The 16,684-nt window shown below is 39.0% G+C and overlaps 1 protein-coding gene across 1 annotated transcript; it reads right to left on the bottom strand.

The window, feature by feature from the left end:
• Positions 1-277: 277 nt before the first annotated feature.
• Positions 278-16,220, bottom strand: LOC116687648 (stathmin-like 3). The gene is made up of 5 exons (XM_032513191.1): positions 15,973-16,220; positions 7,591-7,686; positions 5,872-6,050; positions 3,955-4,146; positions 278-599 (listed from the first exon to the last, which is right to left on the bottom strand). Exons 1-5 carry the CDS (start codon positions 16,001-16,003, stop codon positions 540-542), a joined length of 558 nt encoding a protein of 185 aa, XP_032369082.1. The 5' UTR covers positions 16,004-16,220; the 3' UTR covers positions 278-539.
• Between the last annotated feature and the right edge of the window lie 464 nt (positions 16,221-16,684).

Raw genomic sequence — 16,684 nt, forward strand, 5'->3', positions numbered from 1 at the left:
ATATTATGATAATAAAGTCTATATGATAAATTTTAGCACAGTTAATATACAAAAAATACAACTTAAAATGTTGTTTTAGAGCTTTAAGCTTCATGCCTTTGGGCTGAAGGTTATTTCAATGTGCACACATCACATTGGCCCACTGGCCTTAAAAGCCTTGGGCAGTCCTGGAAGGAGTCATGTCAAACTCACAGTAAATGTATCATCTTTATCACCTTTATTTAGCCCTATTTTTTAGTTAGTTTACTAAAGGAGTTTTAAATTTAGGACACAGACATTGTTTGCCTCAGGATTGTACTTTATTTCAGCTGAACTTGACTCTGCTATCAAAACATGAATCCGTCCTTCTTCAAATATGTGGTTTACTGAAAATGAAACAGATGAGTAACAGTATTTGGTGCTGATTAACAACTAGTTTGGGTCCTGAAAGGTGCACTGTAGGGTGACATAAAGTAGGTGAATACTGAACAGCAGGAAAACGTTGACACACAGAAGAGATTTCAAAAGTAACATCCAGTGACAGAGGGTAGAAAACCTTTTCAGCCTGATAGGCCAGCCTGAAGGTCCTTGTTCCTGCGTACCTCAGCAGCGTGGACTTCCTGTAAGATAAAGCAATAAACTGTAAACTGTCATTCCCATGATGCAAAATGAAACTTAATGACTATTGGTGGGGCTTCTGTGGAAATTGAAACTTAAAGGTACAACTTCACTTTGTTTTAATCTCGGAAAACTGGAAACACTGGAATCACAAGCAGGGGTTGGTGGTTAAATAAAATATCTAGTTTTAGTTAATGAATAACAGAATACAGTACCTGCTCTCACCCACCACCTTTGTTTCTATATACTACTGTATATAGAAACAAAGGTGGTGGCTGAGTTCAGGTACTTTACAGTAGTAATTCACTCTAGTTTACAACCACCAGTGATACCTGCATCACATGCTGTATGTCAAACTATGGATGAATGCGTCCAAAGTGGAAACATTTAGAATCACTACATCAACAGTGGCTTTCAACTGTTTTTACTAATCTATGTATTTATTTTGTATGGTATTCATGGCATACAATGCTCCATTTTTTCCCTGGCTTAGTAAAGTTTTATGAACAAACACATTGTCTTTAAATACAAGATCTATTGTATTTCATGAGAAGTGAACTGGAATCTGCCATCAGGGACAGAGTCAGGGGCTGGAAGTGATTTGAGTGCTCACTTAATAATGCTGAAAAACAGCCACTGCCATTGGGGGAATTAGAGACGTAGCTTTTATTGACAGGGACGCTGTCTCCTAAATAAAGGATGTTCTCATACAACCTGAGTCATTGTAAATTGCAACCGCACATTAATTATTAAGTTAATGCAACATGTATTGTGTCTTCTACTTGTCTTGGTGACAGATCTAAGGGCACTAATTAGGCTGTGTTAAGACAACAAAATTATTAATTACATAAATATACAAATATATAAATATAATCTGTTGATTAAGACATTCTGAGTACACTTATTCTCCAGAAATAGCGTAAATATTGTGCAACCTTCTGTCTCACAACACCTGTTTGATTAACACTAAGAATCTTCCTGAACAACAATTTGGCGGGTCAGCAAGACCTAGGCACAAATCAGAAGAGAAGTAGTGGAGACGGGAAATAAGGATTGAATTAAAAATAGAATCAGTTCAAAGCCAGCGGACACTCCCCACTTAATGAAAAGATAGTGGTTAAACTGGTTCTGCGGTAGCCCTGAAGTACAAAACACGACAGCAAATTGCCACAACATGACAGCAAATCACCACAACATGGGCAAATCACCACAACATGACAGCAAATCGCCACAACACTACAACAAATTGCCAAAACACGACAGCAAATCGCCACAACACGGGCAGATCGCCACAACATGACAGCAAATCTCCACAACAGGAAGGCAAATCGACATAACATGATGGCAAATCGCCACAACACTACAGCAAAACGCCACAACAGGATGGCAAATCGCCACAACAGGATGGCAAATCGCCACAACAGGACGGCAAATCGCCACAACACGACAACAAATCGCCACAACGTGACAGCAAATCGCCACAACACAATAGCAGATCACCACAACATGACAGGAAATCGCCACAACACTACGGCAAATCACGACAACATGACAGCAAATCACCACAACACGACAACAAATTGCCACAACAGGACAGCAAATCGCCACAACACGACAGCAAATCGCCACAACAGGACGGCAAATCGACATAACATGACGGCAAATCGCCACAACACGACCACAAATCGCCACAACGTGACAGCAAATCGCCACAACACAATAGTAGATCACCACAACATGACAGCAAATCGCCACAACACTACGGCAAATCACGACAACATGACAGCAAATCACCACAACACGACAACAAATCGCCACAACAGGACAGCAAATCGCCGCAACAGGACAGCAAATCGCCACAACACGACAGATAAAATACCCAAAACACGACAGCAAATCCCCACAACACGACAACAAATCGCCACAACACAACAGCAAATCACCACAACGCGACAACAAATCGCCACAACACAACAGCAAATCACCAAATTGATGGTTTGCACTTCAGGGCCACTGTACATTTTTGCAAATAAATCTGCATTGAGTGAACTTCTGCAATCTCTAGTGTCCAGTCCAAACCATAGTCCTTTTTCCTCCCCTCTAATACGACCCACAGGAGCATTACATAAATTAGCACCCTAGCGGTGGCAGTAAAATTACCTCATATCTAAACCAGAGTCCTTAACTTTATCAAACAGTCGCAGTTTGGTTAGGTTCAGGCACCAACACTAATTAGTTAAGTTTAGAAAAAGATTCAGGTTTGGGTTAAAATCCTTTGTTCCGTATAGAAAAAATAAAATAAAATAAAATCCTGTGGTCAACACCAGCAACTCTGTTTACTTTTATATTCAAAAAGGACATGAGCCCCGGTCTCCTGGGTGAAGGTCCAGTTTATTTGACCCATCCACCACCACAACCAACCTTGTCACCTTACTTCCTGCTTTGCTTCTTAATTACCATTACTAATAATTACTAATATACTACTATTTTTTTGGGGGGGGGAATGTGTAATTTGAAACAGTTTTATTTTTTAAAACACAACTATTGTTACCACCAGTAACCAGTGGTGTTGCCAAATTAACCAGGACTGAAATCTTAAGGAATAGTTCAACATTTTCGGAAAAAAGACTTATTGGCCTTCTTGCAGATAGTTGGCTAAGAAAAGGCACACATGCCTGAGAGTCCACTAGGGTTGTGTCATATTATATCTTTCACAACAATAACATGCATTTCGAAATCGTTTCAATTTTAAAATATTAAATATAATTTTAAACAAGTTTAATGGCACTATTCCGACTAGTTGACACAATTGCCTGTTAATTTGGCAACTTTAGATGTGCACTGTGTTGTACTATTTACATTTTATACAGAATCTGAATCTCACTTTGAGTAGTTTTTTGGTTTTACTGAACATTTGAAGTCAAACTGTTAACTGACTTATGAAACCATAACACTTATTTTGTTGCAATTGTATGTTCTTGATATAATAATATATTATGATTCAGTATTTCTTTGTATGATCAAGAATGTCATCATCCCAGATACACCCTGAAATATTGTAATATTATTTTCTCTTTTAATCTTCTAATCAAACATATGTTTGATCGTTTTTCTTTAAGGATTAGAACTTTAACCAAGTAGCCGTAGTTTCTCAGTCACAGCTATAAGAGCACAGTCCTTGCTCTACATGTAACAGGTAAACTGTATGAACTCCTTTATATTTTAAGGTATGTGTGAACACTTCTATTTAATGGGAAAATGGCGATGGTGTCCACTCTATGCTGGTGTGACATAATCCAAATTGTTGGAGAGAAACATTTGGGTCCCAAAATTTAATAACAGAATGGGTGGACTTGCTTTTTCGCGCAGCCTTTGTTTGAAAGCATGGAGGTGGGCCTCCCGGTTCTCCTTGCTGATCTCCATCTTTTGGATGAGCTTCTCCTCCGTCTTCTTGCTGAAGATGTCGTTCACCACGCGCACCTTGTGGAGAACCTCCTGCTCGTGCGCCCTCTTCTCTGCCAGCTGCTTCAGCACCAGGGCCTCCTGGGACTACAGGGCACAGAGACAATGAGGGTGAAGTCATTGTGATAATGGCGGTAATTATGGCAATGGCAGTTAGGGTTGGCAGGGATTCATGAAAAACCAAAAGTTCATCAAACCATTTTGTCTCAGTTTTCCTTATCCTGTGATTCTTATTTTGTTTTCTTCTATATTTTGGAGTTCTTTGCCTGCTGCATTCAGGACACCTTTTGTTTGTATGGATTTTCATTTAATACATCTTTAAGCTCACTTAAAGCTGCACAAGCTGCATTTGGGTCTGACAATCTCTGATTCCCATGACACTCCTCCCTCTGGTCTAAAATCGTCATAACTGCAACCAGGATGGCTCATAGCAGGTCTCCACAAACCAATGGGTGACGTCACACATGCCCTGTCCATTCATTTTACAGTCAATGGTTAATCCTCACATCCATATTGTAACAGTGTTTATTTGTACTGCTTGATGACATGCACTGTCTGTTCAGTGACGTTTGATCCTGTTACTCTGTTGTAGGTCTACTGTGTGTGTTTTCATGTTGCATAATTGTCGTCTTGCACACCCTATTAATTATGCCAATGTATGGGGCTATAATTATAACACAACAATTTGTTGTGCCAGTTAGGTGGTGGCGGCTGAGCTGGCACTCCTTAAAGTCTTTACAGTCATTACCATCATTGTCTTCATCATTCATCATCATTGTAGCATTCAAACGAGCTGTTCTACCAGAGTAGTGCTGCTTTACAATTGGCTGACTCCAAATTTAGATTGAGAAAGACAAGTGATTATTAAGCTCTTTCTTTACACATCATTGGTCAGACTCAAGCTTCATCCTCGGTAATCTCAGTGTGCAGTCAAAATATATCAACTGGTAATATAGATACATCTATATAACATCTATGTCTGTTGGTTGCCTTTGGAGAACAACTTGGTATTCACAATGAAAATGTTTTGTCTGTGAGAGACAGTGTCAAGGTTGCAGAGCTGCAGACCAGGTCCTGAAGGCTGCTGCCAGCAAAACACACAATGTGAAAGCTTCCATTCCTAGAAATCTGAAGATTTTTAAAATCAAATCAAATAGATGCAACGACTACATGTCATGACTACACGTTTTATAAAGCACTATAGCACCACAACAACAACAACAACAACTATTCAGTTATATTAAACATGTAACACTTTTAAACCTGATTATACAAAATATAGCCCCTCTTTTGTTTTAAAACATAATTCCTGCCCAGGGATCTTTTCAGTAAAGCTGCAAATACAGCAATTATCAGAAAGTGTCACATATCTATAAAAGGAAACTGAATATAATTTTAAGTTTACGTAGCATTACTATTTCATACTACTCTTTTTATAAAAGCACAACACAATAACCAATTTCATCATAACCTGAAGAAAATCATTATTTATATTTTTGAACGCATTCTTAGTTTACAGCATTTTTTCACACCTGCCTAAGACTTTTGCACAGCACTTTATATATTTAACTTTTTAAGATCTTAACAATGACAAAACTTTAGTTGACTCTATTATGGGTTTTAAATAATATGGGTTAATATTACGTCAAGAGCATAATGTTGTTTAATGAAAACAATCTGAGTAGTAGCTGAGTGTGCTTAATGCGGATCAATACAGATGAATCACCTTTAACTAGGTCAAATCAATTAAAAAGATGTGTAATGGTACTCCATCATGAGATCACACATTGATGACATACTGTATGTGCTTACCTTCCTCCTCTCCTCAGCAGCCTCCAGCCTCTTCTGGAGTTCCTCCAGGGAAACCTCCCTCTTTGGGGGGGAAGGCAGGGGCTGAGCCTGGCTTTTGTCCCCGAACTGATCCGGATGCTTGAGAAAGACCTCAAATGACTGTCCCGATGCTCGTTTGTTCAAGCCTTTCACCTCCAGGTCTGACACAACCACAATAAAACACAACTTAGTGAGCTGATTTTTGGTGCAAGTTTTTGTACTTTCTTTCCTTTTGCTCACTTGTTTTTTTATTTAAGAGTGGTGGGTGATACAGATTTTGACTGTGTCTCAGCGTTGTTGTCAAAAATACTGTATTTGGGGATGCCCTGCAATGCCCTACTATGCCCTGAACTGCTACAATTATTATTTCCAGTCATAGTTCCATTATTCATTAGTTTTATTGTTACTATAACTGTCACTGTTCATCACACCAACTGCTATAATCATTATTATTCATATTTCTCCATTACTGTAGATCTGTATCAGTGTCTCTGTGTCCCAACTGGCACCGGCAGATGGCTGCCCACCAAGACCCTGGGTGGGCAGCACATGAGTATAAAATCTAGCCCCTCTACTTGTAACCTCAATATTGACAATTTGCGAGATTCAGTATCTATTGGATAAGAGTTGCTATAACTTGGCCAAAAGGCTACACAAGTACAAGTTTAATTAGTTGAAAGTGAGCAGATCATAAAATAATCAAACAATTAGTTTCCACACTGCAGGGTTATAAGTGGACATTGGAACTCTGAAGTGAGCAAGCTATTTATTTGTTTATTACAAAAGGCCACACTCCCAGTACAAAGTGCAGCAGAGCAAATACATGTTCACTTAATTACAAAAAAGGCATTTTGTTCAGTGCTCCCCCACAGAAACCTGGTTGAGTATTTGTCCCATACAGCTTTATGACTTTTTTCTGCCTTAAATCTGTAAATACTGACACACCTCATTGATAGTTCACATTTCTCCTTAGATTTATCTGAATATGCAGATTAATAAAGTTTTACAAAAGTAAAGTGTGTACCCAAGCGAGTAAGCTTTACATATGAATACTCACATCATATTCTTGCATTCTTTTCTTTTGCTCTTTTAATGCATTTTTAGGTATGTCATAATATACAGCTTATGTCTTTTTTTACTGTATGTTAGCATTAGCTAGTTCCAACAACCACAGGCTCATTCAAAAGCCTGTGCGTTATTTCTTAAAGTGTTATTTGTCACAGGACTTTGTTGGTACTTATACTGTAACGTGCACCCTATTTTCCCCATTCATTGGTGTCTAAGTGACTAATGTCAAAATGTTTTTTGAAATTGGTCCAGTATTGAGTAACTATGCTGTAACTGGCAGTATAACCAACGTCATCCACTAAAAGTGCTGTTTTTGCCATTGACAGGTTCAGATTATTATTCTAAGTGTCTGACAACATAATAGAAAAGATCCCTACAGAGATACACATTTTTGTTTAACATTAAACAGCTCATAAATCGCCATACTCAACAGATGTAAATAAACAGTAATTTTAGCGTTTACTGAATGTAAATGAGTAAATTAAGGGTTTATTTCAACCAAACCAGAGTGGTGATTTTTGGAACAGTGGAAAGACGAACCAAGACAGCTTTTGGTCTATTTACAGTCTGTATAGTCAGACAGACACACAGGCAGACAGGCAGACAGACAGACTGACAGACAGACAGACTGACCTCCATACTGATAGAGACTGTTGGGATGTGGCTGTGTGTAGAAGCAGGAGCAGAGCAGAGACAGCATTGACATCTCTTTGATCTTGTCTGTGTAGGCTGTTACGGAGAGATAAAAGACAAAATGTTAAATCTGAAACCACTGAAAACGATGTCAACTTATTGGGACAGAATTAAACTTGAGTTACCTCTATGGGTAATTTTTTTTTTTCTACAGTAAATGAGCTAAAGAGAACAGAACAGTGTGGCATGTCACAGAAACTCCGCCCAACGTGCAGCTGTCATCCAAATGTGGTGGAAAACAGTGTTTTTATGACCGCTGTAGTCACATAATATTTCTATACTGTGTTCATCTACAGAAGCAGCCTGTTAGCTGATTCCAAATAACGTTAGCATTGTTGTTGCTATAGCTAACAGGAGGTAACAAGTTCCATTGGGTAGCAGTTGTTGAGCTTGCTAACTTAAGAGAGGAGTATGGTGAACACCACTGTCATGAAAAGTGGGACGAAATTAAAGTGTTAGGGAAAATGCCATAATGGAACAAAAACAGACTTATAAAACAGAGCATTTTGAAATAAAAATGTAAAAAAAAAAATTTTTTTTTAAATTATTTAAAATCAAATTCTGTTATCATGATATTTAATATGTAACTTTTAAATGTTTCTGAAACTGTAATTTTTCATCTGATGATCATAAATAACTTCTAACAAGAAACGCGACTAACAGTGAAAAGAACGCTATTTTTTTTTATAGTTAGTTAGTTATAGCTAGTTTTTATTAATGCCTCTGCCTCGGCCACAAAATGATTTTCGGCAGGTAGCGAGGACTACAGAGCACACATTCAGATGGGTCACAGATTTTGGTGTAACACCTGTAAAGACTGTGTTTTTTTATTGTACATGGCTCCCATCATTATCATTTGTAAAATGTCATGCTGAGCTGTACGCAGATGACACAATGCTATATTATGCACGTTCCTTTAACATTCTGAAAGAGGCGCTTAAAGACCTAAAACTTAGTAATAAAAGTGAATAAAACAACAAAGTTTATGCTATTTTCCAGAATCAGAACTATAGATTAGATTAACCTCAACATTTCCACTATGAACAGTCACAGAATATAAATATCTCGGCATCTAGATTGACACAAAGCTCATTCAAATGTTATGTTGAGAATCTTTTGTGCCAACTCAGGCAAAAAGTTGGCTATTTCTACAGAAATGAAAACATCTTTCCCACAATTTGTAGGTAAAAGGGTTATTGAGGCAGTTTTCATGTCATTTTAAGACTACGGTGATGTGATTTATAGACACTTCATGCTCTTCAACTCTTAAAGGACAATTCCGGTTGATTTCAACACGTAGCTCTGTTACAAAGTAACAGCAACCAATTACAACACAGTGAAACAATCCTTTTCATGCCTAGAAGCTTTTATAGCGTGACTCAAACTACAGCACATTACAGGGCATTTCAGGAAAAGTTGTTATTTTTAGGATGATTCAATTATTTACACTTCAAAATCCCTTTCTTGCTGCACAACATTCTGGTGCTTGCTGCTGTAAGTTGAAGTGTGTTTGTGCCCCTGAACATTTTTAAAGCACAAGTATTCATTATGGGATCATGAGGAAAGAATAATACCTGTATAGAATCACATTACTGCACAAATCCAAATGCTGTTTACATCCAAATACTGTATTTACATTTTGTCATGTCCCCTTTTGAAATAATAAGATAATCTGATGGGTGATCCAATTGATTAAAAACATTCATTATTAGAATATCTTGCCCTTAAAAACTGCCTTAATTATAACAATGCACAGACTGTTCTCATGAACCATACGCACGTACCGTACAGCTAAGAAAAGCTGAAGGAAAATGAACTTTTGTCGGCTAAACTCAACTGCAACGGCCGCAAAAACAATCGTAACCTCATGGTGCTCTATACCTGGCTACCAGTGACAGCTAAACCATACAAACCAGTACATCAGAACATCTTAACCTTTAAAAGTTGTGTGAGAAAACTCTGATTGGACAAATAGTCTAGCTAGTTGTCTGGATTTTCCCTGCAGAGATCTGAGGAGGAACCATAGTCCTCAGAAATCCACCGAAGTTTAGAACGCCAACACAAAGAAAGAGGAAGGAAACTGAGATTGGCAAAAATACATGCATCCGGTGGAATTTCCTGCGGCATCAGAGCAATCCTGGAAGTGGAACATCAAAGATATAAAACTACTATGCACCTGACTTTCTCCACAGAGGCAGCCCTGCACGTCCTGGCTCACCATAACATGGGTCATTATTTATATGGGTACAAGTGTAAAAAAAATGAATGAGAAGAGCCTGAAAAATGTCAGAAAAGAAAGTGCAGCAAGATAAAAGTTAATCAGGTGTGGACTGTACAGCCAGCTGACACAACACCTTAAAGCATGCTCAGTATTTATTATTGCTCTCCAAGGATCTCAGTGCATTAACTCATTAAAAGTACAACATGTTCCTGTTGGGTCCAGGGCTGTGGCATAGGCAAAACAATCTCAGTGTCATTTAACAAGATAATAATCAGAGGCAACAGCCACGGTTATGGCATGAAGTCCGACCTGTTTGGGAAGACAGGCTATTTGCATACAGCATCAACAGGAAATGATCGTGTGTTGGTCAGAGCAGAAGACTGAAAAAACAAGTGAACCCGAGGCAGTTAACTTCTCAAGTATCTAACTTCAGCAAGCCACTGTGAAATGTGTTTGAACCAACAAACAAGCTCAAATGAATTTTTGTCATCTAAGAATCAGGCATGGCAGGTAAACACAGTGAAAGCAGCTTCACATTCAAAATCTGTTTGGGGGGGGGGGGGGGGGGGGGGGGGGGGGGGGGGGGGGTGCACGCAGAGCTGCTTTGCCTAGCTTGTTTCTCCGATAACGATCCAGATGTCCAATGTAGTGTTAAATGTGGCTTAAAACTGGATATAAAGCCAATCTATGACAGCTTCTGGCAGACAAGCAATGCTGACACATGCACAAAGGGTATATGACGCCATCAACGGGCAACCACATGTAAGTCTAATTTTCATTTTATGCATATCTTTAACAATGTCCATAGTAATAATTATTACAATTAGCAAGTTTCTCACAACCAAGCGGAAAAGTTCCAACTAATATGTTGTGTTATTTTTTTATTTATTTATAACAAATCAAAAACTAAGCTAATCTACTCCATCACGACTGTGTTGGATGATTTTAATTGACAGTGACCAAAGTCAGACACCAAAGTGTCAGCAGATTTTGGATTCAATTATTGTCGGATCTGGAGGGTGCATGGGAGGATGTGTGAACACCTTTTTTTCTAACCCCGCTTACGTCAAACCAGTTAGAAGAGCACAGAGAAACAAAAGAACTGTGTCACTAGGATCCTTTCATCCTTAGTAAGAAACTGCCTGAGCACATCTGTTCATTAGCCTTCTTGTGCATGAACAATGAAAGGGTTTACATAAGCACTTATTTTAGGTATATTTAAGCAACCTGTCCACTAAACGTGCAATGTGTGTGTGTGTGTGTGTGTGTGTGTGTGTCTGTGTGTGTGAGTGTGTCTGTACCTTCCAGATAAACCTGCAATAAAAGCCAGTCATGCTCCCAATGGGTGTTGCCAGGGTGATACCATTGAATTGTAAGTAATTGGTCTACCTCTCAACACCTCAAATAATATCCATTAGGTGAGGGATTTTTTTCAATATGTGGTCCGGGTCCAACCCTACAAGTCACAAAGAGGATTCCAGAGGTACCCCAAAAAACAATGTGTTTACTTTAATTATGATTTAATCAAATGTAAAGGACCTCCATGACAAAAATAAGTATGACCGTTATAATCTACATCCCACACACTATTACAGTTGAAACCGTTTACTCACACATTCTCAGAACTAAAGTTTCCTGTGTGGTTCAATGGGTGGCAGTCTGAAGGTCTGTGACATTAAACGTGTCAATTAGAGACACAGTAACATCCATTATACATTCCACATACACTCAGGTGCCAGTTTATTAGGTGTGCATAGTATCCCTACAATTTGTTCTACCTTCATGGAGGTTATAATGTTCAGTTGTGTTCAAGCTGTTTTAGAGAGGTGATGATTCTACTGTTGGATCTACAGGTGCTAGTGAACTGTATTACAATAAATTGACAAGTGTTTCTGTCATTTTGTCCACCTATATCATCTATATCAATACGGGTTTAGGCTGGACAACAAAAACACTTCTCTGTATAATCCAAAACAGTAACTGACAACCAAGTCAACATTACACATAAACATTGCTCCAGGCCCAAAGTTTATTTGCACCACATTTGATGTGGAAACACACCCTCTGCTGTTCATAAAGGCAGATGCCGATTGGTTGGAACATTTCATTGACTTGTTCTGTACTGTTCAACTCAACTTAATTTATATAGTATCTTTTGTGCAAACCTGCAGCCCAGAATGCTTCACAGAGCAAAATAATTGGAGGAATTGTTGGGTCTCTGTAAATTATGGTGTGTGGACTAGACCAACTCTATCTGTAAAGTGTCCTTAGATAACTCCTGTAGTGATTTGACGCTATAAATAAAATTGAATAAAAAAATAATGAAGTGCTAAGTGCACTTGGTTGCTAAGATGGATGTTTTCCAAATGAGAGATACATTTGTTGAGAAAACATTGAGTTTTCCACATGCAGGCCAAATTTAGTCATGAATGATGTAGTCTGGATCAACAGAAGTACATTTCCAGGACATTACACACTGAAAATGGCAAGTTTGGAATATTTTGATGGCCTGCTTGGTTCTTTTGGGGAATGATTGTAAAGATTGACAAAGAATATGTTTGCGACATTCCTTCTCTAACTGCGACGTTTAGGGACCGATTGGTGGGATTGCTGTGGACGAAGTACACACGGAGATACACTGATTAGAGCAAATTAAATATAATCATATATCAGCTAATTTAAATATCTCATGTTCAGTGCTGGGAAGGATACTTTCAAAATGTATTCCGTTACAGAATACAGTATACATGTTTTAACTCGCTGAAAAGGCTATGGCCTACTACAAAAATCTAACCACTGTCTTGCTACCACAAGCTAATTTTAGCTAATGTTAGCTAGCTTGTCAAACGGGGCTAGTCAGCACATAGGAGACTGTAAAGTCAACTAAGCAGGTATCTACCTTATACATGACTATACTATGAAATAGCAAGGTGACCAGTGAAACTACAGCAGACAACTACCCTTGGCTAATTAAAAAAAATAGCTTGCTTCAAGATGCTTCAGGTTGGAGGTGGAGTAATTTGGACACTGAAAGAAGGTTGGTTGCTAATTGTTTAGTTTTTATATTGGGGCTTCAGGGAAATGCATGGAGTTGCCTTAGTTTATTTAGATAGTGAATAAACTTGTGAAGCAGAGAAGTTTTGTCAAGTAATCCATTGATTTCAACAATGTAACTATTCTAAATACCAACTATTTGATTTGTAACTGTAACAGAATACATTTACTCATAATTTGTATTCTGAATACGTAACTCTGGTACATGTGTTTTCGGTACTACCCAACAGTTAAATTAATTTATTATTGTATGTGATGTTTTCTTTTGCAGGGTGCAAATGTTCCACCAAAACAAATTCCTTCCCTAGACTAATTTGCAGAGCTACTGTTGCTCCTGTCTGTCTTAGCGCTGGCCAAGACAATTGTGATTGGTTTAAAGGTCCCATGGCATGAAAATGTCACTTTATGAGGTTTTTAACATTAATATGAGTTCCCCCAGCCTGCCTATGGCCCCCCAGTGGATAAAAATGTTGATAGGTGTAAACCGAGCCCTGGGTATCCTGCTCTGCCTTTGAGCAAATTAAAGATCAGATGGGCCAATCTGGAATCTTGCTCCTTATGAGGTCATAAGGGGCAAGGTTTCTCTACTTTGCCTTCCCAGAGAATTTGGCCCACTCATGAGAGAGAGACATCATGGCTTTCAAACAAGCAAATTGGCAGTTGGTCAAAGCTACACACTCACCCTCCAGCTAGCCCCCCCCCCCTCCTCCTCAAAAGCTACAGACTCAGAAATGGCCGATTGTGGGACTGGCTCTAATGGCTGTAATTCTGCACCAATGCTGAATTTCGGGAAAAAGACTTCAGAAATGGTATCAGGGGACCACTAAGGTCTATATAAAAGCATCCAAAGAGGACCATGTCATGGGACCTTTAAAGACATACAAGCAACCAAGAGCGTTTTTTTCTCCCATCCCAAAATGTATGTGTGGTGTAGCCAGATCTTATCCTGCAGCTGTAGAGATAGGTCTGGCAATGGAAGGAAGAGCATTCACCACAAGCTTATTTATTATTAAGATGCTCATCAGGATGGACGTTTTAGTCCCTCTTAGTGTCCCAACCATGTGGTTCATTATGGAATTCCTCTCTCCCAGACACACAGCATCATGACACAAAAGAACACTTTCTTCTTCATAGAAACACTTCCATATGAACTGTGTCTTCAAATCTGCTGCAGTCAGCTGCCTATTCCTTTCCGCCCACAGAGTAATCATCTGGGTGAAGCAAACACAACATTAAATACTGTTATGTTATTATTTTATAAAAGCTTTGCCCCGCCTTTGAAACAGCTAAAGACTTTTGCCGTCCAATGTGGTTGAATTGTCTAGTAGTAGAATAGCCTAGTCTGTATCCACGACACACTTAAATAGTCTTCATGTAAACCAATCTATTTTAAAATCTTCAAGATGTACTAATAACCAAATCCAGAGTTATTGAAATGGGCATTATGAACGGACATATAAATGTGAGCACACCCACGGGAGGGACTGCACACGGCTGAGCCGTCCTGTACTGCAGGCTCCTATGACGGTTCTCCCAAATTCCTGTAGCTGTAATAATGGATATTATGACTGTAATGTATCATTTGTAGTATATTATCTTTGTATTATCTTATAATACATCTGAGGGGTGTATGCTGTAATGCCTGTAACGTGGATGTTGGGTTAAAAACGTCTCTGTTTCCTAACTGCCGGCTATTGGCTAATAGCTAACTTTAGCGGTGGCTAATAGCATGACACTATGAATGCGAGCAGACCTACGGGACAGCACACGGCCCACATGAAGGTTCTTTCAAGTTCCTGTAGCTATGTAATAAATATAAAGGCTGTAGTTAATCACTTGTATTAACCCCATAGTACATTGTACTACTACGTACTGTACTGATCCATTCTGCACATGAGCGTAGATGGTTGAGGTTGGGCATTGACTTTGAATGTTAGGGTCAAGGCCACTCACAGGAGTGTATCGACATTTGGATTACTTGATTTTCTTTCATTGGCAATTTTCATAGAGACTTTAGTGATATTTTAATTTTCACAACATATTTCCGCTGCCCCCTCATAACCTTATTACTGTTGCATTTGTCAGCACTGTGGAGATGTAATGTGGTTGTATGCACAACGTTCCCAAAGTTGGTTGAAATCTAAATTAGCATTGACGAGTTATGAACTGTTAAATGCATCAGGCCACACCTTGAAATTATAGTAACCAATTACAGCCAAACGGTAAGAAATACCCCAAAACAAACCCATGTTCTGTTCAGGATCATCTAAATATGGTTTGTATTGTTGAAAATGAGATAGAATGTGTGCCAATAAAAGCAAAAGATGTGTTTAAAATCCAAAATAGCAGAAGAAGTTTATAGGCAGAACGGGTGCGGCCTACATCAGTGGAATCAGCATCATCCAATAAACACACTGTTCAAAGAGTTTGATACGCCTCACATTTCATAAAGCTTTGGCCAAAAGATAAAACACATAATAACTCACCATATGATGGAGATATTGCTACCATGTTAAGCATTTCTAGATAAGGCAGCTGTCCATAAAGTATGAATACTTGTACAGTGGCACTTGTAGTTGAGATTTTGGCTTTTAAACATTACTCCCAAAGATTTCTGAATTGAAATGTTTTACCAAATTATATAATATCACTGAAACATGCTGCATAAAGTCACTAGAATGGTACTGATAAAAATGCTCGGTCCATCGCCAGTCTCAGAGTGAATCTGTGTTTAGTTTGTTGTGTTTTCAGCTGTGGTTGCATGCTACTGGAGAGGAATGATAGATAACCTGCTGTTTCTGGAAGAATCTGGCTGCGCCTACATGCGTATGAGACTATGGGAGGGTCCGTTATCTACATCAGAGCCCCAGCACAATGAGAAGAAAACCACAGTTGCCATGACAATTACACAGATACATAGACCCGCTCGGCTCTCGGCATTATCAAATAGACTTACAAAGATAAATAGGTAGAACATGCCCCCTCCCCGCATAATATCCACACAATTTCAACTTATCAACGAGCTGGTGTGGAGCATGTCCTCTTACCTGATACTGTGCTGGCCATTGTTGCTGACATGACTGTGGAGAAAGAGGAGAGAGCTGGATGATGCTGCTGGAGGGAGGAGAGGAGAGAATGTGAAGGATTCAGACAGGAGGATCAAGAAAGAGGAGGAGGAGGAGGAGGAGGGGTGAGAGAGAGAGAGAGAGAGAGAGAGAGAGAGCAGATGGGCTTGTGTCTATAATCTATATGGTGCAGTGCACAAGTCTATGTGAATGGACAGCCAGTGGGATTTGTGTGTGTGCATGTGTGTGCGTGTGTGTGTGTGTGTGTGTGTGTGTGTGTGTGTATGTGTGTATGTGTGTGCCTGAAAAGTGAAGCAGGTCTATCTCATTTCCAGCATGCTTTATTAACATCCAGCAGGGGGCGACTCCTTTGCCAAACTCAAAAGTGTTTGATATTATCAAACACTTAATTAGGGCCTGAGCGCCGACAGCGGCGAAGGCCCTATTAGAACTGAAGGAATTATTTTTTCTTTCTTTCTTTCTTTCTTTCTTTCTTTATTATTATTTTCCGTCAAATGAATTGCCTTTTTGGAGGACTTATCACATTCAAAAACTCACCAAATTTGGCGGTCGCATCAAGTCTGGAGAAAATTTACGTATTTTAATGGTTTTGGGAATGGGCGCAGAAAAATGGCTCGCTAGTGCCACCTACAATATTAAGAAAATTCAGCCCCTGCATTACGTTTAACGTAGA

The sequence above is a fragment of the Etheostoma spectabile genome, chromosome 4 (assembly GCF_008692095.1).
Source record: "Etheostoma spectabile isolate EspeVRDwgs_2016 chromosome 4, UIUC_Espe_1.0, whole genome shotgun sequence".
NCBI lineage: Eukaryota > Metazoa > Chordata > Actinopteri > Perciformes > Percidae > Etheostoma > Etheostoma spectabile.